The sequence below is a fragment of the Dromiciops gliroides genome, chromosome 5, assembly GCF_019393635.1.
Source record: "Dromiciops gliroides isolate mDroGli1 chromosome 5, mDroGli1.pri, whole genome shotgun sequence".
NCBI lineage: Eukaryota > Metazoa > Chordata > Mammalia > Microbiotheria > Microbiotheriidae > Dromiciops > Dromiciops gliroides.
This window is the reverse complement of record NC_057865.1, coordinates 173,927,740-173,954,224: the sequence shown is the minus strand read 5'-3', so window position 1 is coordinate 173,954,224 and position 26,485 is coordinate 173,927,740. Positions and strand designations below refer to the sequence as shown.

Here is a 26,485-nt window from a genome sequence, read left to right as displayed (position 1 = left end):
CCATCACAGTGTATAGTGAATAATACTTTAGGTTAGAGTTGCTAGAACCTGTGATTGGGGCAATGTGTACTAACTATGCATAGAGAAAGGTCATTGAAATCCTCATCAACTGGAGCAAAATTGAATGAAAACAAACATCTCAGCTTGAGTTTCATGTTCCTCCACCAATTAATATCTTCAATCTATCTATTTTAGTCCTTTGAATAGGTGCTCCACCCTAGGGTAAATCATCTATTTTCTGTACTCTTCAGATTTCATGCTGGTTTCTGCCTCTGGAAATTATATAATTATGACCTGAAGTGAACTCTTTCCTACCCTCTGCAAAGGATTTCTTCTTAAAAACATACTAAAAGTTCACCTTTTTTGGGACGTGATCACTAATTAATTCCACCTGTCATCAGCTACTCACATCCCTTCAGTACAAATATTTAGGAGTTTCTCCTTCCTTCCTTCCTTCCTTCCTTCCTTCCTTCCTTCCTTCCTTCCTTCCTTCCTTCCTTCCTTCCTTCCTTCCTTCCTTCCTTCCTTCCTTCCTTCCTCCCTCCCTCCCTCCCTCCCTCTCCTTCCTTCCTCTTCCTCTCTCTCTCTCTCTCTCTCTCTCTCTCTCTCTCTCTCTCTCTCTCTCTCTCTCTCTCTCCCTCCCCCTCCCCCTCCCCCTCTCCCTCTCCCTCTCCCTCCTTTCCCAATTAGTGTTAAGTGATTTGCCCAGGGTCATACAACCAGTAAGTGTCAAGTGTCTGAAGTTGGACTTGAACTCGGGTCCTCCTGACTCCAAGGCCATTCGTTCTGTTCACTGTGCCACCTAGCTGCCCCTATCCTGTCTTTTCAATTGTCAGTGCCTGGAGGCCACTTTTGAGTTTCCCATTACTGGAGGTATTCCAAAGGCTAAGTAATCATTTGTCAGGAGTTTGTAGAAAGGATTGTTGTTCAGTTATAGTTCATACAAGGTGGTCTTTGAGCTCTCATAGGATCATAGAGCTAGAGCTGGAAGAGACTTGAGGTTCCTCAATTTAAGGACAAGGCCACTGAAGCCTAGGGATATTAAATAACCTGTCTTGAGGCACATAGGCAGCATTTATCACAATCAGAATTTGAACCCATGTACTTTGATTATAGTATTACTGTTGAGTTGTTTTAGTTATGTCTGACTTTTCATGATCCCATTTGGGATTTTCTTGGCAAAGTTACTGGAGTGATTTGCAATTTCCTTCTCCAGATCATTTTAAAGATCAGGAAACTGAGGCAAATAGGAGTAAGTGACTTGCCCAGGGTCACACAGGTGGTAAGTGTCTGAGGCCAGATTTGAACTCAGGTCTTCCTGACTGTGGGGCAGGTACTCTATCGATCTACCTGCTTCCAGAGCCACTGCTTTTTCTACTGAACCATGTTATTCCTGAGTGTTTGCCATTTATAGTATAGAAATATGATTTTAGACATGGAAGGAAGCTTGGAGTTATATAACCCCACTCTCTTATTTTACAAATGATGAGACATGCCCAGTTATGTTCCCAAAGAATCCAACTAATTTGTGGCATTGAGAGCCCATTGAGTCATCAAATGAGTTGTCACAGTAGGACATATAAAGGTTGTTGGTAGAAGTTAGTTCAATTTTCTCCTTCTACTGGATGGGAAAACTAAGTATTAAAGATTTCAGGTTAATCACCTAAGGTGTCTTATAAAGAAGGAGTTAATGATGGAACTGGGACAAGACTTTGGTTTCTCCTGATCCTGGGTCCTGCACTCTTTGTCTGTTGGGGATGCATGGATTTTAGGGAAAATCAATTCTATTTCTTTGTGTTTTCTAAGTTCTATTAGAACTGGTTCATCATGATGTGTCAAAAGGGGATCATTTCCAGCCTATCATCGTAGACATAATTTTAGCCCTTGAAGGGATTGGCATGGGGATTCCCTTCTTAGAGTCCATTGTATCACTGATCTAGATCTGGGAGGGACCTCAGAGACCTATTATGTCTTATGTAGGCTGCCCAGGGCTCATTCAGGGTTGGCTCTTTTTTTTTTTTTTTTTTTTTTTTGTGAGGCAATTGGGGTTAAGTGACTTGCCCAGGGTCACACAGCTAGTAAGTGTTAAGTGTCCGAGGCCGGATCCGAACTCAGGTACTCCTGACTCCAGGGCCGGTGCTTTTATCCACTGCGCCACCTAGCTGCCCCTAGGGTTGGCTCTTTTTTACTAGGGAACCATGTATAAACCAGAGTTGAAAATAGAGCTTGGATTAATGTCTATATATTTTAATGCAAAAAAAGTACTACTTGTTTTTCAAATTCTGGTAGCTTATTTCATGTGACTGGAATTTTGCTGTTTTATTGGTTAATTTGTTAATAATAACAATAATAGGACATTACCATAGTGCTCATGGCTACAAAACTTTATATACATTATCTGATTTGATTTGATCTTCATAATAACCCTAGGGGCTGGATATTTCAAGTATTATGCTGATTTTGTAGAGGAAGAAACTAACACTTTGAGAAGTTATATTATGGTGACTCTGAGACTTCAGGTCTTCTGATTGAAAAAAACGTTTTTTTTTAAATTAAATTACTTTTTGTTTTTTTTTTTTGTGGCGGGGCAATGAGGGTTAGTTAAGTCACTTGCCCAGGGTCACACAGTTAGAAAAACATGTTTTAAAAAAACTTTTCTTAACATAATACACTGTCCTTGAATTTTGGCTTATAGTGTTTTCAGGCCTTTTTTAAAAAGACCTAATTATTTAGGGATAGATTCAATTCTGTCCTCCCAGTTTGTCATAGGGATCATGGAACTGGAGGGAAGGGATCTTAGAGGTTAGATAGCCCAATCCCCATTATATAGATGAGGAAACAGAAGGCAAGGAAGATGGATTTAGCCAGTCACAGAGGTAGTACATCTCACCATCATCATCAAGCAGCATCAAGCCGACTGTGTGCTAACTGCTGGAGCAGAGATATGATTTAAATATAGCTTTTCTGCTTCAAATCCAGTGAGCTTTTGTTTGTTCAGTGTTGCCTATGATTTACCACCAATAGAGATGTACTATTTATTCCCTGGTTCCCTTAAGTTTGATCTGGGCCTTCTGCAGAAAGCAGAGTCCAGGATTCCTCGAATCCAATGTCTTGGCTTCACAAAGAGAAGTGAAGACCCATAGGAATTTCAAGCATCCTGGACAAGTTTTGAGTTGTGTTTTGCAAATAGGAAATAGCACTGATATAATTTTATTTCCAACAGCATTTTCTTTACTCTTGGTGAAAAACATCATTTAGGCTGGTACTATTTTTGTATTTATAAATTCAATTCAGGAATTTATTAAGTGTGAGGCACCATGCAAAGAATGAGAAATCAGGTTAGAATTAAAATAAAATTGTAATTCTACTTTATTCTTATTTCCACGTTAACAAACCCTTAAGTCAGCTGGTCAATAAGCATTTATTAAGCACTTTGTTTTCTTGCTGAGTCCTTTTAGTTGTATCCGACTTGTTGTGACCCCATTTGGGGTTTTCTTGGCAAAGATACGGGACTGGTTTGCTATTTCTTTTTCCAGCTCATTTTACAGATGAGGAATAGGAGGCAAACAGGGTTAAGTGACTTGCCCAGGGTCACACAGCTACTAAGTGTCTGAGGCCAGATTTGAACTCGGGAATATGAGTCTCCCTGACTCCAGGCCCAGCACTTAATATATGCCAGGCACTGTGCTAAGAGCTAGGAAGGCAAAGAAAAAAATATTGCACTGCTCCCTTCCAATCCCTCCAAAGAGCTCAATTCTAACAAAGAGATAACATGCAAATGACCACATCCATGCAAGGTCTATTCTGTTGTAAATAAAAGGAAAATTCAGAGGGAAGGGACTGAGGGGGTGGTTGTACCTGAAAGGCTTCCAGGAGAATGCTTTAGTTGAGTCTTCAAAGGAGTCAGGAAAACTAAGTTTGTGAGTGAGAAGGGAGAGCCAGTGTATGCATGGGAGATGGCGTGCCTGACATGCCCTCTAACCATATGTGATCCTTTGTTAGGATCCTTTGTCTAGATCTTTCCTTTGCTTTTAGCATGCTCTGCCTTTTTTTCATATACTATTTATGTATATTTCAATATAAACTATTGAAGGGAAGAGACTGTCATTTTTCATCTTTACATCCCTTTCTTCTACTGTAATACTTACCATACAATAGGTGCTTAATAAAAGTTTTTTGGATTTTTTTTTTAAATCAGGATAACTAACTTCTTATTGCATTTGAGTTTTCCATCTTAGTCAATAACCATTTATTAAGTGTTATGTATGTGCCAGGTACTGTGCTAAGCACTGGAGATGCAAAAAGAGGCAAAAGACAGTTCCTGCCCTCAAGGGGCTTATAATCTAATGTAGTAGACAACACACAACTTTAGACAAAAAGCTTTATATAGGATAAATAGGAAATAATTAAAAGAGAGAAGGCATTAGAACCTACAGGGATTGAGAGGCTTCCTATAGAAGACTGGATTTGAAGCCACAGAAGACAGTAGAAAGAGACGAGGAGGGAGAACACATTCAAATAAAAGGGTCAGCAGTCAAACATCTATTCTCAAACATGGAAAATGCTCAAGAATTTCTTCTTTTGATTTGATGCCTTACCTTTACTAAAAGATCCTTGGCATCCTTCTGAAGCCAGTTTGGGTATAAGGGGTTGTCCATTCGGATAGAGTGGAAGAGCTCTTCTTCATCTTGGCCATGGAAAGGTGACTGACCAATGAGCATTTCATAGAGGAGGACACCAAAGGACCACCAGTCCACAGAAGTGTTGTATTTCTGACCCAGCAAGATCTGTATGACCACAAGGAATAGTCATAAAAGAATATTATTGAATTATTGAATTTTAGAGTGGAAAAGGTAATGACTGATTATCTAGTCCAGTCTCTCATCCAACACAAGGATTCTTTCTGTAATATTCCTGAAGGATGCAGTCACTTTTTGAACATTCTAGGGTTGGGGAGCTCACTATGTATTGAGGTAGCTCATTTTACTTTTGGACAGACAGCTCTCACTCTTTTAAGATAAAATCTGCTTCCGACTCACATTTTGTTTTCTAGAATCACATAAGCATAAGTCTAGTAAATTCCTCTTTCTCATTATAGGTTTTCAATTAATTAAAGAAAACAGCATTGTGTTCTCTATGTTCAATTATTCCTTAGATGACATGCTTTCTAGGTCTCTCACTATCCCCATTTTCCTTCACTAGACATACTCTAGCTGGTCAATATTTACTTAAATCATGGTACCCTGGAACTGAATACAGCCTTCCAAATGGGGTCCATTGACTGACTACCTCCCTTGTTCTTCATATTTCAGTTAATGGGAGGGAGAGCATGAGGGAATGGAAAGAGTAATTGATTTGGAAATCAGAAGATGTAGATTCTAACCCCACTTTTCATTTATATTTCCTACATGACTACAGGCAAATCAGTTGATCCACCTGAGTCCTGGTTTCTTTATTTATAAAATATGGTTGATAATAATCATCTTGGAGTTCTTACCACTTAGGGACTGAAAAACAATATATAAATGTGATCTATTATTACTAATGATAATAAGAATTCAGTTTAAATTATTTAGCCTAATTATAGTAAGTCTAAATATAATTATTAATTATAATGAAAATTCAGTCTAAAAATTTACTTTGCGAGTAGGTGAATTATACTTTTTGACTCATATTGAACTTAATTCAGTAGGCAGGTAGGAGGGACAGTTGATAGAATGCTTGAGTTGGAGTCAGGAAGACCTGAGTTCAAATTGAGCCTTAGACAGTAGCAGTGTGACCCTAGGCAAGTCATTTAACTTCTTCTTGCCTTACTTTCCTCATTTCTAAGATAGGGATAATGATATCACCTAGCTCCCAGGGTAGTTGTAAAGATAAAATAATATGTGTGAAGTGCTTTGCAAACCTTAAAGAACTTTATGAATGCTAGCTACACAAAGCTCCAAAGTCTTTGAGAATGTAGGGGCAAAATATGTCTAGATAGTACTTTGTTGTTGTTATTGAGTCATTTCAGTTGTGTCCAACTCTTAGTGATCTCATTTGGAGTTTTCTTGGTAGATTGACTGGAGCAGTTTTCCAGTTCCTTATCCAGCTCCTTTTATTTATGAGGAAACTGAGGCAAACAGGCTTAAATGACTTGCCCAAGGTAATAAGACTAGTGTCTGAAGCTGCATTTGAACTCAGGTCCTCCTGACTACAGGCTCTGGTGCTCTATCCACTACACCATTAGTATATGCTGTATACTATTTCCTTTCAGTGATGCTACCACAAACTCTGAGAAACTGAAATTATGGGGCATATAACAATGGAAAGATGCTTTTCAACTGACCTTGAAGAAAACAATTTAATTACTAAATAACCTCAGTTTTTCTATTTGTATTAAAGATAATATCCTAGGACAGCACAGGGTATATGCTTGATTTCACAATGGGTAGTGTGGAGTGGAAAGACTAGAGAACTTGTTCTTGGTGGTTCAATATAAATTCAGTATGATAACAATGTATTAAGTGTAAACACTATTATTAATATTATGATATTATTAATTATATATCAATTAATTATATATTAATTATTATATAATATTAATATTATTAATAGTAAACTATGTACAAAGGACTACACTAGGCACTAAATTCCCAAGAACTCAGTTTAGGAGCAGAGGCTGATGATGTAGGTTCAAGTTTTTCTTTCTCTGGTAACTACCTGTATAAACTTGTGCAAGTCACTTGACCTATGGGTGCCTCAGTTCTTCATCTGTAAAATGATATCATTGGCCTGGATGGCCTTCAGAGCCTAAGATCTTGATTCCATTATCTCCTGGCATGACCATGGGTAAATTACTTAGTCATTCTGAATTTGTTTCTACATACTTTAGAATCAGGATTGTGGGGACCAATTTTTAATTGGGGAGTGCTAGCTAAATGGCTCGCTGCAATATTGGGGCAAGGAAGGAGACCGGCAGCCTCCCTCAAAACAGAACAAGATTTATTTTAACAAGAACGAACTTAAAAAAACCAAAACTCAAACAGGATCAGTAGGATCAAGGGAAAGGAAATAAAATGGGGAAAGGGAAATTATAAGACCTGAAAAAATACCACGGCCCAGGAATCAGCTGAAAATACACAGCAGAACGCCTGTCACTTTCCAGCTTCCACCTAGAATGCCCAATTCTCCTCCCCCAAACCTAGAAACACCCCACACAGCCCCAACCAATGGGATGGCTGCTCTGACAGTCACATGACTGCCCTCACTAAGCTTCCAATCATTATAATTTTGCCAGGCCCATGTAGTCATTTGCGAGTAGTGATGACCTGAGGTGCCAGAGCCCTGGCAACAACCAGTGGGTGGAGCACCGTGCGGTTTGCGGAGCCCCACACTGAGGCATAAAAACCTCAAATAACAATTAATTCTTTATAGGATTATCCTTGAACTGCCTACACAGTGTTGTTGTGAGGGTCAAATGCAATAATACATAGAAAAGGCTTTTTTTTTTTTTGGTAACCATAAGGACTTACATAATTTACATAAATAAATGAAAGTTTATTGTTATTGTGATTATTTTATCAGAAACGCAGTATGGCAGAGCAGTAAGGACCCTAGACTTGGTATAGGGAGACCTAGATTTGAATCCAAATTCTAATGGAATTGTATGGTCACAAATAAGTTGCTGAACTTCTCTGATCCTCAGTTTCTCCATAAGTAAATTCAGAAAGTGATGAGGTAAAGGGCAACAAAAAGGTGGTTTTTTTTTTTTTTTTGGCAGGGCAATGAGGGTTAAGTAACTTGCCCAGGGTCACACAGCTAGTAAGTGTCAAGTGTCTGAGGCTGGATTTGAACTTGGGTCCTCCTGAATCCAAGGCCAGTGCTTTATTCACTGTGTCACCTAGCTGCCTCCCAAAAAGGTGTTTTTTAAAAAGCTATGTTGGGATAACATATCTGTTTTCTTTTGTCTTTTTAAAAGTGTTTGTTATTTTTGTTACATTTGAGTTCCAAACTGTTTCTCCCTCCATCTCAACTCTATACTAGAGAAGGCCAGCATTTCACTCTCACACACACAGACACACACACACACACACACACATATATGTATTCACATGCATATATATTCATATATATAATATGTCCAATACATAATTCCATATATCAGTTCTTCCTCTGGAAGTAGATAGCATTTTCCCTCATAGGTCCTTTGTAGTTAATTTGAATATTCATATAATTCAGAATAACTTAGTCATTCACATTTACTCTTTGAAAAAAATGCTGTTTGTATATTCAATGTTCTCTTCATTCTGCTCATTTCACTCTTTATTATTCCATGCAAATCTTTCTAAGTTTTTCTAAAATCGACTGGCTCACTGTTTCTTACAGCACAGTAGTATTCCATCACAATCATATACCTCAACTTGTTTACCCCTTCCCCAATTCATGGGCATCCTCTCAAGTTTCCAGTTCTTTGCCACCACAAAGAGAGCTGCCATAAAAATTTTAGAACATGTAGGTTCTTTTCTTTTTTTCTTGATCACCTTGGGAAATCAGATTCTGTTAATCTAACATAGATTAAACAATGGATGGAACCATTTCTCAGAGTAAAGGCAGAATGAATCAGATTTTATTTTGCTTTTATTTTCTCTGCTAAGAAGATTGATCTTTGAACTGGGAAGGATAAATAAAAAATGATAAACCGAGTTAGAACCCAAGGTAAATGAAGAGATAGAAGGAGAATACCTAGCTCTCAATGAATTCAAGTTACAAGGCCTGGACAAACTATATTCATGGACCTGAACAACTTGATGGATATGATTATTGAGGATATTTTAAAAAATTACAGAGAAAAATTCAGACCTTACAAAAACAAAAATTAAGAAATTTTATTTTAAAATAAAATACTTCTTCAGAAAAAAGACAATTATAAAGAAGAAGAGAGATGTGACAATTAGTAATGGGCAGCTAGGCGATACAGTGAATACAGTGCTGGGCTTGAAGTTAGGAAGACTCATCTTTTTGAGTTCAAATCTGGCCTCAGACACATTTACTAGCTGTATGACCCTGGGCGAGTCATTTAACCCTGTTTTCCTCAGTTTCTTATCTGTAAAATGAGCTGGAGGAGGAAATGCTAAACCACTCCAGTATCTTTGCCAAGAATATCCCAAATGAGGTCATGAAGAATTGGATATGACTGAAATGACTAAACAACAACAACAAATTTTCATTAAAAGAATGTGATAAATAAATAAGAAGGTCAGTTAAGCTAGTCAATAGAGTGTATGAAGGGGAGGAATGAGAAATATGGCTGAAAAGGTTAAATGGGGCCAAAGATGTAGTGGATCTTGAAGGTAACAGGCATTATTGGAGTTTATTGAATTAGAGTGGGTGAGATAGACCTGTGCTGTGGGAAAAGCACTTTGATGGTTGTGCAGAGGATGGAATAGATTAAGGAGATACTAAAGGCAGGGAGGGAGACCAAACTGGAAGACATTTGGCCACTCAAGTGAGAGGTGATGAGAGCCTGGTTTAGTGATGGCTGTGTGAATGGAGAGAAGGGAACAGGGAAGACAGAAGTTATGGAGGTAGAAACAACAAGATTCGACAACCATGGGATACATGGTGTGGGAGTGAAGAGTTGAGGTTGACAATGAGATTACAAACCTGGGAAACTGGGACGATGGTAGCACCCTTGACTACCATCAGAAGTCGTTCATTTCTATATGTGCCACATTTTAGGGAGGACATTGACAAGCTGGGCTGTGCTCATGGTGGAGGAGGGAGGGTATCAACTAGTCTGGAGAGGGGACTGTAGATTGTGCCATATAGGTACTAATTAATAGAACTGGGGCAGGTTAGCCTAGAGCAGAAGGGTAAGGATGCACTGGGGCTTGGAGCTGGAAGGGCATCTAATCCCAACTCTTTAATTTTACAGATAGACACCTTTGAGGTCCAGAGCAATTAACTAACTTGCTCAAGGTCAAGTTCATGCAGGGGGTGGCAAGTGGCAAAGCTAAGACATGAACTCATGTCCTCTGATTCTAAAGCCAGGATCAATCAGCCTCCTAATAGTCATTGTCACAGATCCAAAGAGATATCATAAAAAAGAGAAATTAGGCTCGTCTAACCAGAGCACAGGGCAATCAATCAGCAAAGTTTTCAGAGAAGCTGATTTTGTTTTGGTATCAGGAAAAACTTCCTGACTTACCAGAGAGCTTAGAACAGGCAGCATGTGGTGTATAAGGGACCTCTCCTCATTAGAGATCTTCAAGCAGAGGCTCATTCTCCATTTGTAGAGGATTATTTTTCAGATATGAGTTGGACTACCTGGGCTTTACAGTCACTTCCAACTCTGAGATTCTGTGACTGTGACAAGAAAATTTAAAGGTCTGGTATTTTTGTTGTCAAAATCAAAGAAATCAAATACTGTACAAGTTTCCTTGAGAGGTTCGGAAGAGGTCTATAGTCGACTAGGGCTAATGAAAATGTTTCCTCGCTATGGGGAGAGCTGTAAGGGTTCATGCATCATATCTGGAATATCTCAGAAATGGAGTTATTTTCCTTCCAAGAGCCTGATACAAGGTTTGAGAAGTACTTTGATGGATATCTGTGCTTGCCAGATGGCTTCCTTGACCCTTTGCTCACTGGGCTGGCTTCACTTTTATTTTATTTTAGTTGGCTTTCAATTGTTCATTCATTTAAAAAAATCCTATCTTGATCTTGCAACCTGGCTATGATCCCTTCCTTGGGCCTCCTCACACATCAATCAACTTTATTTGTAATCCCGAATTTTGAAACTCAAAATAGCTGAGGGGTTGGTCTTTGATAAATCAATCAAATAAATCTTAATTGGAAATCTACTCTGTGCAAGGTACCATTGAGTATACAAAGATGAACATTGTAGGTTCCACTGCCTTCGAGGAGATATTAAAAGGATTTATGTTAATGAATAGAATCCAAGACAGAATAAGACAAATGCATTAGAGAAATATAACAATATACTATGGAAGGTCATAGGTGGGTGAGATTCCTTAAGGCTTAGGGGCATCAGATAAACCTTTATGAAGAAGGTGGGGTCTTGGTTGGATACTGAATGATGGCCTAAGATTTGTGTAGGCAGAGATTGAAGAGGTATGGGAAGTATTTGAGGTGGAGGGAAAAGTATAAGTTAATGTGAAGAGGGAAGAAAGTCAAGGTAGGGATCTGAAATAAGGGTATGGTAGGAGATATAGTGGAAGTTTAAACTGGAATGGAAAATGGAAGTTTAGAGTTCATTCTATGGGCAATGGGGACATCTCAGAGGTGTTACTGTTTTTGGTGAGCACAGGACTTATAGTAGAGCTGTGCATTAGGAAGATTAGTCTGGAAGAAGTGTATAGGATAGATTGGATTGGTAGAGGAACTGAAATGGGGAAAATAATTGGAAAATTATTGTAGTAGGCCAGTAGGTCTGAAGTAGGGTGATAGGAATGGAAAGGGGGAGAAAATGATGGGGGCAGGAATGAAGATGATTTGAATTTTGTGCCTGAGTTACTGAAAGATCACACACTTGATAGAAATATGGAAAGTCAGAAGGAGCTTTTTTTGGGGTGGGGAGACAAGAGTTTGTTCTGAACATGTGGAGTTTGAGGTATCAGTAGGTTAGGCATACAGATGGCAGTATCCAGCAGCTAGTCAGGAATGGGGACTAGAGATTAGGCCAGAGACATAGGTTTTGAAGTCATTCTCTTGCAGGCCCTAGTTGAAGTTGGGGAATAAGTGAAAATCACAAAAAGGAAAATGTATAAAAAGAGCAGAGAAGATGACCAGTGATAGAACCTTGAGGAATACTTGTGTTTAAAAGTTGGTAAGACAAGGCACCAGTGAAATATGAGAAAGTTATCAACTAGAAAGCCAGGGGGAAAACCAAGAATGTCATGGAAACCAAGGGTAGAAAGCTGATGGTCTAACATGTCAACTGCCCCTGTGAAGTTAGGGAGGATAAGGATTTTGACAAGGCCACTGGATTTGGTGATTAAGAGGTTTCAGTGGTGCCATGGCCGTGGATGTGAGACTATTAAGGAGTGAGTGGATGGTAAAGAAACATCTGCCAGTGAGGAACCATCACTTCAGAAACTGGTAGTGAGAGCTAGAAGAAATCTTGTTGATCATCAAATCCAACTGGCATTTACTATATGCTTACTGTGTGCAAGGGGCTGAGGGTACAAAAACAGAAATAAAAATAGTCCCTGACTTCAAGGAGCTTATGTTCTTCTGGATGACCACCTATCATCCAGTTTAGTGGTCTCAAAGTGTGGTTCAGGGACCCCTAGCATCCCTGAGAACCTTTCAGAAGGTTTGTGAGGTCAGAACTATTTTCATAATAATACTAAGATATTTTAATTTATAATACAGTTTCTCTCTCCCTCCCTCTCCCTCTGTCTCCCCGTCTCCCCCTCTTTTCTTCCCATTCTCTCCCCACATGAAAACACACACACACACACACACACACACACACACACACACACACACACACACACACACACACTGTCTCTCTGTCTTTACTCTCTGTCTCCAATATCAACATAAGCTCTTTGGGAGGGTCCTCAATATATATATATATATATATATGTGTGTGTGTGTGTGGGTATATATATATATATATGTATATATATATATATATATACACACACACACATATATATACATATACATGTATATGTGTGTGTGTGTATATATATATATATATATATATATATAGAGAGAGAGAGAGAGAGAGAGAGAGAGAGAGAGAGAGAGAGAGAATGAGAATAAAGGAGTCTCGAGACCAATGAGTTTGAGAACTGCTCTTCTAGTCTAATCTAATTTTCAGAGGAAAAGACAGATTTAGGCCAGTAGCTAAGTGGGGTAGAAAAATTGAGGTAAGATTCTTATTTTTTTTTTTTTAAACATTGAAGATTTAAGTCCATGTATGCCAATGGAAAAAGTTCCCTTAAGACGGGAGGGGAATGATTGATGGTGTAGTCTTATAGGTAGAATATAAAAGGAGACACTTTTGGGACCCTTGGGGTAAGGAAGAAAATGCAGCAAATGAGTAAAGAAACAGAGAAATTTTGTGGTGAGAGGCAGAGAGGTTGATGGATTAGATGTCTAATAAAACTAATATGTATAAATAATGCTAATAATAATAACAATAGTAACTAGTATTTCTATAGTACTTTAAGGTTTGCAAAGTATGGTATAGACATTATCTCATGTGATCTTCACAACAACCTTGTGAGGTAGGTACTCTTACCCTCATTTTACAGATGAGGAACCTGAGGCTGAGAGGTTAAGTGACTTGCCCCAGGGTCACATAATTAGTAAGTGTCTGAGGCTGGATTTGAGTTTAGGTCTTCCTGACTCCATGTCCAGCAACCTTAGCCACCATGCCTGACTAGCTGACAGGAACATGTGTTGAGAATGGCTTGTTGAACAGAGTGGAAAAGTTTTACAATAGTCACTGAGGCACATAGAACCAGGGAAAGGGAGAGGGTATAGAGACATCCATATTGTTTAGAGAACTCTGGTCTGGGACGTTTCCTGGCCCCTTGCTGTATACTCCTAGTCAGAAGTTTTAAATGCATCGATATCTACATGCTAACATGCATGGAGTGGATTCCCATTCCTAATGAACCGAAATCAATGAACTGAGCTGGTCCAACAGTTTCTTAAAAGCTAAAACTTGTCATTTCTTGTTTAACAGATATGGAACTTTGTTTAAATAAAGAGGGTTTAAAACATGAAACCACATAATTTTAAGCTAGGTCCACATATGTATCCAAGGGGCAGGAGATTAAGGCAAAGGAATTTTGTTTTGAATCTGAATTCCCCATGGGGTCACAGTTGTGAAGACCTTCAATGAACATTTATTGCATGCCCACAGAGTACTTGCTACTGTCCTGGCTGGATTGAGTAACCTTACCTTAGGGTTATTTTTGTAGGAAGGTCATAAGTCCTTGCAAAACTGACCTCAGCATTTAGGACAAGGGTCCCAGACCACTTTCTGTAGACAGAAAATGCCGGCACTTCCTAACCCACGTGCCCCTGTTCTTGATGTTTCTCTTGCTTGGAATGTCATCTTTGCTTATTGAATTACTATTCATACCTCAAAGCCCCATTCAAACAGCGCTTCCTTTATGAAGCCTTCTTGATCTCCACTGTCAATAAACAGCCCCTTCTACTCCTGCTTTGCAAAATGGTGTTGTGCTATCATACTTGTCATCATTATTATTGTGTCCTATAGTTATGTTTTTCCTGGAGGGATAGTAAGGTTGAACTCTTGAGTGGTAGTGACAAACAGAACCTAGGGCTGTCCATAAGGATTCCTGCAGGCTGAATGCTGACTTAGAAATCTATTGACATTATCTATGTTGTACTGTATTTTTATTTATTTTGTTAAATATTTCCTAATTACATTTTTTCCTAATTACATTTTAATCTGGTCCTGGCACTCAGGAGATTTACAGGTCATGAGCTTGAGTATTTAAAATAATATAATGTAGGAGACTGCAATGTTTCATGCTCAATGCAATCAACAAAGTGTTGTTGGCAAAACATGAACACATGTATCTTGAACAAACACTACAGGTGGAAAAGGAATTGCACCCAACATTAGTTGTGAGAAAGAGAGCAGGCAGTGAGATGGTATAATGGATATTATACCGGGTCTGGAGTTAGGAAGATCTGAGTTCAAACCCATCCTCAGATACTTACTAGTTGTTTGACCTCAGGCAAGTTACTTAAATTCTGCCTGCCTTAGTTTCTTTATGTCTAAGATGGAGCTACCTCACGCTATAAGGATCAAATGAGATAATATTTGTAAAGTACTTGTCACAGTGACTGGCACATAGTGGTTAATAAGTCCCTCCCTCCCTCCCTTCCTCCCTTCCTCCCTTCCTTCCTTCAACACTTTAAATGACCTTAACATCTCCTCCTATCTTTTAAGCAACTCTATTCTTCAGGTGATCCTTGTGTTTCTGAAAGTCAGGAAATTCCAGTCTCTGGAGATTTATAGTTTTTGGTTGCCTAAAAGGCACTGGAGATGCATGTGGTGTGTATGAGCAGACAACAAAATATTAGCAATGAAGATAATATAGAAAAGTGGCATAAAGGATATGATGAGAGAGCTATATGACTGAAAATGGAGGTAGACTGGCCATGGGGCAAGATTGAAGGATAACTGATGGCCAGGCCACATATTTCATTGATATCCACTCTATGTGAGACATAGAGGAAGATTTCCAATATACTGGGTAGATCCCCTGTGGAGGATTTATGGGAAGACAAATCTCATAGGTTGAGAAAGAACAGATGTATCACATTCTGTACCACTGGAAGGAGGAAATCATAAATCCTCTGAAGTATTGCATTATAATTATCTGTGTATGTGCCTTTCCCCCCTACTAGACAGTTAATAAATATTTGTTGACTGATTTGCTTCATGTTTGAAGTGTGTAATTTAAGATTCTAAATGTGGATTCTAATCTGTTCCCCCAGTTTTTGGGGAAACTGACTAAAATCACTGATAAAACAAGTTTAGGTTTTTAAGGGTTTATTGAAAAATAGAAAGAAAAAGATTGAGAACAGAATTCCAACAGCCTGGCATTCCTATCTTTCCTCAAATTTCCTGTGAAGTCCTCTGCCGCCGCCGCCACCACCATCAAGTCAGGAACCCAAAAAGCGCGAGAGCTCTCCGCAGGCTCCCTTTCCTCCTTCCTGTCTCCTCCCAGAAAATAGGAGACTCCTCAAGTTGATTGACTGGTAGCCTTGATAGACAGCACCCATGAGTAAACATCATTTCCTGACGCCGAGGAAAAGCCACAATGCCTCTGAGGCATTTTCCTCATGGTGGAGCTTTCCCACAGCAAGTCTCCAGTAGGTGGCATCATTCCAATCATTACAGTAGGGACTGTCTTAACAAAACTTTATATCTTCTCTAGTACCTCACATAGTGCTTTGCACACAGTAAGCACCTAAGAAATATTTGTTGCATTTAATTTAAATTACTGAAATATTTTTAAAAGGGCACACTGTAAAAGTATATTAGGTTTCTGATCACTCAAAGTGTATGCTTGAAGCTAGACTTGGCCACTTTCCATTTGGTTTCTTGTCAGTTTCCCTTTCTGGTTGATTTCACTAACTAATGGCTGCTGTATTCTGGGAATGAGTGTTGAAGAATAAAGCTGGATTCCTAACAACTCTCTGAGAAATAGCTTTATTAAGGTATGGAAAAGAGTTCTACTGAAACGATTTCTAGGGAGCATTGATATCAAAGCTTTGTGAGAAGATAAAGTTCCTATGTTCTGAGCCTAAACGACCCCTATCCTCCCACCTTCAACATTAAGAGGAAAGAGAATTGGCAGTGCTTGAGCTAATGAACAGGTGTTCTGAGAATTACCTCTGGAGCAATGTAGTCAGGGGTTCCACAGAAGGTGCTTGTCCTCATGTCTCCAAACATGTTTTCCTTGCACATGCCAAAGTCAGCTATTTTGATGTGTCCATCCTTGTCTAACAAAATGTTGTCCAGTTTCAGGTCCCTGTAAAACAAAAGGGAATGCAATGTTTGCTTTTAGTTCAGCTGCTGTGTTATTACCATTAAGCAGGGTAGTACAGTTAGTCCCAGAACAGGATTAGCAATTGACAAACAGGATCAGGCTGACCGATTCGACAAACATTGATTAAATGCCTACTATGTGTAGGTACTGGGGATAAAAAGACAAACAGCTTATGTTATGGATATTGAAGGAAATAGTATTTATGCAGATAAACCGGTATAACATACTTGCAAAATAAAAACCAAGTCATTTTGGGAGGGAGGGTGCAAACAGCTGTGGGGAAGGTTGGGTGGAGGTCAGGAAAGGTCTCAAGTAGGAAATGACTCTCAAGCAGAGCCTAGAAAGAAGCCCAGATTTGCCGGAGGCACAGTTAAAGAGAGAGCACATAGCAGGTAGGAAGATGCAGCTTGTCCAAAGGTAGAGGTGAACGATAGAACATGTTGCATGGTGAACAGCAAGTAGACATGTTTGGTTAAAATATGCGTAAGAGGTATTAATGGGAGATTGGTCTGGAATGATACTATACTGTGCAAGGCCTTAAATGCCATTGAGAGGAGTTTGTATTTTATCCTAGGGTCAATAGTGAGCCAATAAATCATTTTAAGTAGGGGAGCGACATGGTCAGATCTATACTTAAGGACCTGAAATATGGCAGCTGTGGATTGATTGGAGTTTGTGGACTGATGGGAGGACTACTTGAAGGAGGGAAGAGACTGGAGGCAGGGAACCCTGTCAGGCTGTTGCAATAGTTCAGGTGAGAGATGATGAGATGGTGGTGATCTTCTGAAGAAGAAATCTTTTCTGTGCTTCTTTCCCTTGCTCACCCATAATACACCTGTCCTCATGCCCTGATCCAAGTGAAACCCCCCCTCCTCTTTCTGTGAAGCTTTCCCCTGATTCCTCCAACTGAAATCATCTGGATTAATAGTATGTTACACTGTTCTTATAGACTTAGTTCTATTTTATATATCTATTTTAAATTTTTATTCTAAACTTAAGAAATAAAATATGCATTTCTATAATAGAATAGAAAAAAGATGATTGTACATGGAACTGCAAATCTTTGTTTTGTTTTGTTTTTTTGGTAGGGCAATGAGGGTTAAGTGACTTGCCCAGGGTCACACAGCTAGTAGGTGTCAAGTAGCCAGATTTGAACTCACGTTCTCCTGAATCCAGTGCCAATGCTTTATCCATTGCGCCACCTGGCTGCCCCCAAAACTGCAAATCTTTTATGTACAACTTTCGATTCCTTTTAAATATATAATAAAGTTATAATGTTCTATTTTATATTATAATTACCTGTATTTTATCTCCTTGAAACACCTATAATAAGTTCCTTGAAAGCAAGAATTCTAACTTATCTCTTTATAAGTGCTTTGTGTATACACACACATACAATACATAGACACACACCCATATATAATGAATGAATGCATGCCATTGATTGAAAACCGGTGGCCCTTTTTCTAGACTCTACCTGGGGGGCTGTCTATGTTTTAGACTTTTATCTTCCTCATCAAAATTCACTTGTGCTATGTGGTATTCCTTTTTGGGCCTTGTACTTTTCCAGGAATAAGCTGATCTATGTCACTGTGTTAGTGAATATTAACCAACAGATTAATCTTTTACCTTTCCAGGTAAAGTATTTATATTTGGGAAAAAATAAGCCTAAAGTAGTGATTTTACTTGGGCAGCTAGATGGTACAGTAGATAGAGCACTATGCTTGGAATCAGGAAGACTCATCATCATAAGTTCAAATCTGACCTCAGACACTTAGTGGCTGTGTGACCCTGGCCAAGTCCCTTAACCCTATTTGCCTCAGTTTCTCATCTGTAAAATGAGCTGGAGAAAGAAATGTCAAACAACTCAAGTATTCTTGCCAAGAAAACTTCAAATGGGGTAATGGAGAATTGTGTACAACTGAAAAACCACTTAACAAAAGTGATTTTACTACAAGTTGTATATACTGAGTAGCACTAGTTCCCATCATATATATGTATATGTACATGTACATGTATATGCATATATATGTGTGTGTGTGTGTGTGTGTGTGTGTGTGTGTAATATAAATAATTAGGAGAGGTCCAAACAAAATGAAAGGAGAAAATTCTAAGAAAGAGGATCACTTGTGACTAAGGGAACCAGAGAAGTTTCATAGAGCTGGGGGCCCCTGATGAACACTTCGTATAGTGGAAAGAGAAATGGATTTAAAATAAAAAGTGGGTTCAAATTATAGCTTTGCTACTCTGTGTAGTCTTGGGTGGACCACTCACATTCTCTCAATCTTATTTGGGGAAAGAAAGCACTTTGACATTATTTGAATCACATCATGTGACAAATGACTTTTGACCCTGACCTTTTGGGGAGTGGCTGAGTGCTGGTACTTTCTTTGCAGCATGGCATGGTGGCTGGGGTGTTTGACTTCGAGTCACTCAACAACCATTTTTTAAGCATTTACTTTCTTTCAGGCAGACTTAAGTTCAGATGCTTACCAGATAAGTGCCCCATAGCAAATTACTTAACCTCTCTGTGCCTCAGTTTCCCTTACCTGCAGAACAAAGGGTTTGGACTCAATGGTCTCTTAGTCTCCTTCCAGCTCTAAATTTATGATTCTATGTACTATGATGTAAAACTTTAGCACAATTCAGTGAAGAGCTTAAACTAGGGACCTTTATTCGGCTGTGGCCTTTTCTGGTTGGGGGTGGAAAGGAGCAGAAGGAGAATGAAGAGGATGTGGTTTTTACTGTCATTTTATATGCCAGGTACAAACCACTTCTGTATCCTCTGATTCACTCTCTTTATATTTAAGACAAAAGAAGGAAAGAAAGAAAAGGATTCTGTTTACTTAACATAAATGAAATGGGTCTAGGCTTTCTTTTCAACAGTGCTTTGGAAAAAGTCATGGTATATAGTCATCAGTTCATATTTATTGAGAACCTGTCCTAAGCATAGTCCTGTGGCAAGAAGGGATACTTGGGATCCCAATATAATGGGATCTACGACTTTGGCTATGTCTCTATTAACTACAGTGCATGTACCACAGCAGTGTATCAACACTATAGGGATATTTGAAACCTGGAACATGTGTTAGCATCTGAACTCCTTTAAGGATTTATAGTTTTTGTTATGGTGGGACATGGATAGGAGAGAGATTATGGATGGTGTCATATAGATCACCAAGATGAGGAACAGGACCAACTGAAATGTGGTTGAAATTAGAAACTCTTGTGTTAAAGAGAATGCCCTTATGAGCTTTAAAAAAAACATATTAGCATGTATATAATGTGTTTGTATCATGACTCATGACCAGAGTTAATATCTTAACAGTGAAGATCACTTAAGAAATTAATAAAAATAATAGCTGGCATTTATGTAGCTTTCTAAGGCTTACAGGGTACTTTACATAGACAAAGTGCCCCAGAAGTCTTAGTAGTTTTAAGCTTTAATATTTTAAAAATAAGCTTATTTTAATAAGCTATTAAAGCTTAAAACTGTACTAAAACTTCTAGGGTGCCCGATACATTACCTCATTTCATCCTTAAAACAACCTTGTGAGGTTGATATAATAAGTATTATTATCTATATTTTTACAAATAAGGGAGATTTAAGAAAGATTAAGTGGTTTGCCCTTAGTCACACACACAGCTAGCAAATAGAAGAGGTGGTATGTAAGCCTATGTCTTCAGGTCCAGGTCTATTACTCTATCTACCAATTCATTAATTAGGGTTTTCTGACAACACAAATCATTTGCCAATTTTAACAGAAATATTTTCTTCGGTCATTCAGTCATATCTGACTCTTTGTGACCCCACTGACTATATTGCACCAGGCCTTTCTATGCTCCACTATCTCTCAAAGTCTGTCAGGTTCATGTTCATTGTTTTCATGGTACTATCTATCCAGCTCATCCTCTGCTGTCCCCTTTTCCTTTTGCCTTTAATCTTTCCTAACATCACTGTCTTTTCCAATGAGTCCTGTCTTCTCATTATGTTCACCTTCAGTGTTTGATTTTCGTTTTTTGGAGCGATCATGTCATGAGTTCTGAGGGCTTACTGCCTCAATATTGCCTGAATTAATTTCTTTAAGTATTCACTGATTTGACCTCCTTGCTGTCTGAGGTACTCTCAAAAGTCTTCTCCAAGCAGTTTGGAATTATACCCAAAGGGCTATAGAATTGTGCATGCCCTTTGATCCAGCAATACCACTGCTAGCTTTATATCCCAAAGACATCCCCCCAAAGAAAAAGACCTACTTGTACAAAAATATTTATAGCAGCTCTTTTTGTGGTGGCCGAGAATTGGAAATCAAAGTAATGCCCATCAATTCGGAAATGGCTAAACAAGCTGTGGTATATGATGGTGATGGAATATTATTGTGCTATAAGAAATGGCAAACAGGATGGTTTCAGAAAGGCCTGAAGAGACCTGTATGAAGTGATATGTAGTGAAGTGAGCAGAACCAGGAGAATGTTGTGCACAGAGACAGCAATATAGTTTGATGAAGAATTGTGAATGACTTAACTATTCTCAGCAATACAATGATCCAAGACAATCCCAAAGGAATAATGAGAAAGTATACTATCCACCTCCAAAGAAAGAACTGATATTGATGGAACACAGACTGAAGCATGGTATTTTCACTTTTTTTTTCATTTTTTTCTTTTATTCAAATTTTCTTGTAATTGCACATGTATAACCCACGTCTAATTGCTTACTGCCTCAGGGAGCAGGGAAGGGGAGGGAGAGAAGGAGGGCTAACATTTGGAACTCAAAACTATAAATAAAAATATTTATTATTAGAAAATAATTTTTTAAAAAAAAGTCTTCTCCAGCACCACAATTCGAAAGCATCAATTCTGTGGTGCTCAGTTTTCCTTATAGTCCAGCTTTCACAACCATAGATTGCTACTGGAAAAATCATAGCTTTGAATATATGAAACTTTGTTGGCAAGATGATGTCTCTGCTTCTTAGTATGCTGCCCAGATTTGCCATAGCTTTCTTTCATAAGTTTATGGCTGCAAGTCTCCATCAGCAGTGATCTTTGAACCCAAGAATATAAAATCTGACACTACTTCCATTTTTTCTTCCTATATTTGCCAGGAAGTAATGGGATCAGTTGCCATGATCTTAGGTGTTTTGGTTTTTTTTGAGGTTAAGCTTCAAGCCAGCTTCTCTTTCACCCTCATCAAGAGGTTTCTTAATTAACTTTCATTAATTTTTACTGCTCGTTGGCAAATTGGAACGGACTTAAATTTCCAACAGCAAATGATAATTTTAATCCTAGCACCTCTTTGTGGCAATAGGGTGACCTGGATGCTTGAAGGAGGCCAGTAGAGAGCAAGTTCCACCGGGTCCTACTAAGTAAAGCTGTGGGCCAGATGACAGACTATGCTATTGCCTGAGGTTGGGTAAGTTCAGAGGATTGCCACCAGGTGGGATCTGGGGCGATGAATTATTTTGGCCACCTGAAATTCTCAAAGACTGTCTACTGGGGAATCACAATACCCACACTGACTAAATCATGGAACCCTGAAGCCCTGAAGATAAAGGAAGAAATCTAGGAAATATTTTCTTATATTGGTTCTTACTAAGATATAAGATCTTAATTAAAGCAATGAATAATTTTTCTTCAAAAAGGAACTCTGAGCAGAATAGTAATTCATAAAAATTTGCCTATGGTTCTTTCCTGCTATGGATAACAGCCTGTATGTGTGTTCCTTTTACACACATACATATGTTTCTAATATATCTGAATGTGTTTAAAGACACTTTTGGTCTGTGGATGGATCCTGATGTTTCAGATGTCCAGAGGAGCATTGTGCCTGGGTATTCAGGACTCTGTAGCAGGAGAGTATTCATGAGCCTTCTTTCACAACTCCAGCTGCGATTTACCATCAGCTGACTCTTGTCATTTCCTTTCTACCAAGATGGCCAGGATATCCAATATCATAGCAACAAGTCTACAGTCTACTGGTTCTAAAAATAGATGTCCTCTTCACCTTAGCCTAAGAAGATCTATTAGTCATCTTGACTCAGTCTAGTTTTTAAATACTAGGTGTGTTTGGGGAAGAAAAACATAAAGTTTAGACATCAGAGAAAGACACTGAATTCCAAGGTTATGGATGTGATTAGACATGTGATAAATGCTCATGCATAAGCTGCTCTGTTCTCTCACCTAACAAATCACTTTTCCAAAGATGTAGATATGTCCATTCTATCTGCCTACCCCAAAAACATCAATGGCTCCCTACTGATTCCTGGGTAAAATATGAAATCTTTAGCTTGGCATTTAAAATCCTTCACAACTTGACTTTCCCACAGTTTTCTAGTTATTTCCTATTAGTCCCTTTGACATACTCTCATTTAAGTTGAACTGTCCTGGTTGGTTTTTCCCATCTATGCCATTCTAACTCTTTCCTTCACCACCCACACTTCTTCCTAATTTCCCCCTCCTAGAATCCCTGCCTCCACTTAAGACAGTGGTGTCAAAGATAGGGCCTACAGGTCATACTTCTGAGTGTTCCCTGAAACAGATTAAAATGTAATTGTGAAATATTTGACAAGATAAATAAAAATCTAATAGAAGATAGGTAATGCATATACGTTTTTCTAAGTCAATATGTGGTCCAGGGATCCTTATATTAGGTTTAGTGGCCCCTGGTTCTATTTGCATTTAACATCACTGATTTAAAATTACTTTGTAAGAACAAGAGTTGTTGTTGTTTGTCCTTCACTTTTTGAAGAGGGTCTTGATTTGACCATGAATTGAATTTAAGTGAGGAAGAGTTTTGAAAATTCTTCCCCTCACTCTTCCAGAGTCACTGAAGTCCAGTGGTAGGACAAAAGTCTAGACGTTAGGATATTAATAGCTAGCATTTATGTTGCCCTTTCCCAAAGTGCTACAAAGATTATCTCACTTGACCATCACAATCCTGTGAGGTAGATGATTTTATGTTACTTTGCTAATTTTGTATATATCACCCCCCTCCTCTCAGTAGAATGTAAGTTCCTTGAGGGCAAGGATTATTTTATTTCTATATTCTCAGCATGAAATACAGTACCGATGTGGGGATGCTGGGGCTTTTGTGGCACAGGTGATTGGTTGGTTTATAGTTCAGAGATTTAGAGTTGGAAGGGACCTTGGAGGTCATCTTGTCAAACACCTTTATTTTACAATTGAAGAATGTGAAAGTCATGCCCAAGGTCATGTAGGTAGTAAGTGGCAGAGCTGAGACTTGAACCCTGGGTCCTCCAAGTTGATCTATAGGCCTACATAAGAACACATTCTCGGGGCAGCTAGGTGGTGCAGTGGATAAAGCACTGGCCCTGGATTCGGGAGGACCTGAGTTCAAATCCAGCCTCAAACACTTGACACTTACTAGCTGTGTGACCCTGGGCAAGTCACATAATCCCCATTGCCCCGCAAAAAAAAAAAAAAGAAAGAAAGAAAAAGAAAAAGAGAACACATTCTCTCCTATAGAAGTACCTGGAAAAAAATTTAGCACCTGTGTCTTTTGTTCTCAATTCTTTATCTGAATCCTAGCCAGATTTTTCCTATATCCTTTCATAAACTTTACTAGGAAATGTGTTTTGTGCATTGACTGTCTTTTAATTTCTATAGCACAATGGTAGACTTATCAAATTTAACTACTCATTCAGAGAGCATTTAAAGAACGTTAAGTGGTAGGGAAGAAGAAGAAAGACTTATCATGTCTCTTACAGTAAGTCAATTGAACCAATAACATTTGGCACATTGAGCAGGGTTGTTTCATGGTAACCTGTCACTCAGAGTAAAAGATAAACTTGATATCAATAGTTGGAAGTCCCCCCATGACTCTTGGTTGGTCTTCAAATATATGACTACCTATTTTCTGTTATACATAAAAGCACCAGAGCATGGGTATTTGTGAACTTCTGGGAGATCACTCTCAGTCATTTGCAGGTATCAAAAGTCAATATTGGGGGCAGCTAGGTGGTGCAGTGGATAAAGCACCGGCCCTGGAGTCAGGAGGACCTGAGTTCAAATCCAGCCTCAGACACTTGACAGTCACTAGCTTTGTGACCCTGGGCAAGTCATTTAACCCTCATTGCCCCGCAACCCACCACCAAAGTAAATATTGTGGACATCCCATAATTACTCCTAGAGCAAGAAGAGATGTAGTAGTCAAGGAACATGGTATTTAGAAAGCGGGAACCTGACTTGAAGATTCATATTCTTTTACTGGTTGTCTGAGTAGGTTCAATTTTGGGAGATTGTCACCCAATTTAGAGAAAATCCATTATCCCTGTAATTAAATCATAAATCAGGGGAACCTTTGGGATGTGACTATTGCTTCATCAGAATTCCCATGATCAACTCAATTAGGTTCAATTACAAATCGTGAATTGAGATCTTTTGGGCTATATCTTATCAGAGTCAAAAATCCTGTGTGTTTCCCAATAGATCCTAATAAGAGTTAAATTGTCAACCAGCCAACCAAGAGGACAAAGGAAGGTCTTCTGTAGGCTAAATTTAGCACAGGGAAACACTATGATAGGGACTACAATAAGAAGCCTAGTACTAGAAATCCTGAAGCAACAGGTACAAAGTGCCACCCTCCCCCCCCCCCCCCCCCCCCCCGTCTCTACCCCCAGACACAAAATGGTTTGGTATAAGAAATACCAGGGATAGCATAGGACACATCTAGTTCCTATAAGCATATAGCTTAATGCTCATCTAAACTGTCTCTTGATAACATTATAGAATTGTAGATATGTCTTCTACTTTTCTGCATACTTAGGAACTCCTGTTAAACTTGAAGAAAAATATTACAACTGGATGACATGGGAACTGAGTCTGTTATAAATGATGTGTAGTTAACTATTTATACCATTTCAATGACAGAATACCACAAACTTCAGTTTAGTACTGGGGCTTGAAAAGGTGATTGGGAATGTATAAGAGAAATTCAGAAATAAGAGTCCTCCCATCACTATACCCAAATTATCTTCGGGAAAGGAGCAGAGAAAAAGATATCACTTAACATGGAACCACAACAGTTGGCTTGTGAATATTTGAAAGTATTATTTTCCCTCTTTATATGAGTGTCAAATACGTGTATTTGTGTGTGAATTTATATATATATATACATGTATATGTGTGTACGTGTATGTATGCACTCATATACATATATGAGTGAGAAGGGAAATAGCTTCTAATAAACTGGAGTCAGGGATTAAAAAAAAAGCAATTTTTCAGTAAGAAAACTCTAATCTATTTGTTTTGTTTTGTTTTTTTCAGGGCAATGAGGGCTAAGTGACTTGCCCAGGGTCACACAGCTCATAAGTGTCAAGTGTCTGAGGCTGGATTTGAATTTAGGTCCTCCTGAATCCAGGACTGGTGCTCTATCCACTGCACCACTTAGCTGCCCTCATCTATCTCTTTTGAGCATATTTATTTGTATTACTTTGTCTACTTTCTCCTTTTAATCAGGGATAGGCAGGAGAAGAAAATGAGAAAAAAGAATCCATCTTTTGCTTTCAAAATTTATTATACTGAATGAAAAACTAAATTCATAAAACAGAATAAAAACTTCCTCACACCCAGGAAATCAAAGCATCAGGCATGATTCTCTGTCTAAATGTGAATTTGATGGGTTGTGAAATTTATGATGGAAAAAATGGACTTTAATATGATTATATTGGACATATAGCAAACATCATGGTTAAGTTCCTTAGAATATGCTTCTCTATGTTTTAGCAGGAACTGAGATTATAAAGAATTTGGACATTTGCTCCCAGAATGCTTATGCAAGCTAGCATTTTCTTTTGTTCTTTTCCCACCTCCACAATGAATGCCCCTTATTATGGAAGTGGAAATATTGTGGGATATGGATGTTGTATCAAATCATGTAGTGACCTTACATGATTATCTCCTTTACAATAGAC

At 38.6% G+C, this 26,485-nt stretch overlaps 1 protein-coding gene across 2 annotated transcripts in view; it reads right to left on the bottom strand.

Annotated features, from left to right (window-relative positions):
* PRKCQ (protein kinase C theta) overlaps window positions 1–26,485 on the bottom strand; it is a 196,709-nt gene that overhangs the window by 13,269 nt on the left and 156,955 nt on the right. For both annotated transcript variants that reach the window (XM_043969322.1, XM_043969323.1), the window contains exons 15-16: window positions 16,400–16,538; window positions 4,599–4,787 (exon numbers count right to left, since the gene is read on the bottom strand). In XM_043969322.1, coding sequence (XP_043825257.1) covers window positions 4,599–4,787; window positions 16,400–16,538 — 328 coding nt within the window. The remainder of the gene's footprint in view (window positions 1–4,598; window positions 4,788–16,399; window positions 16,539–26,485) is intronic.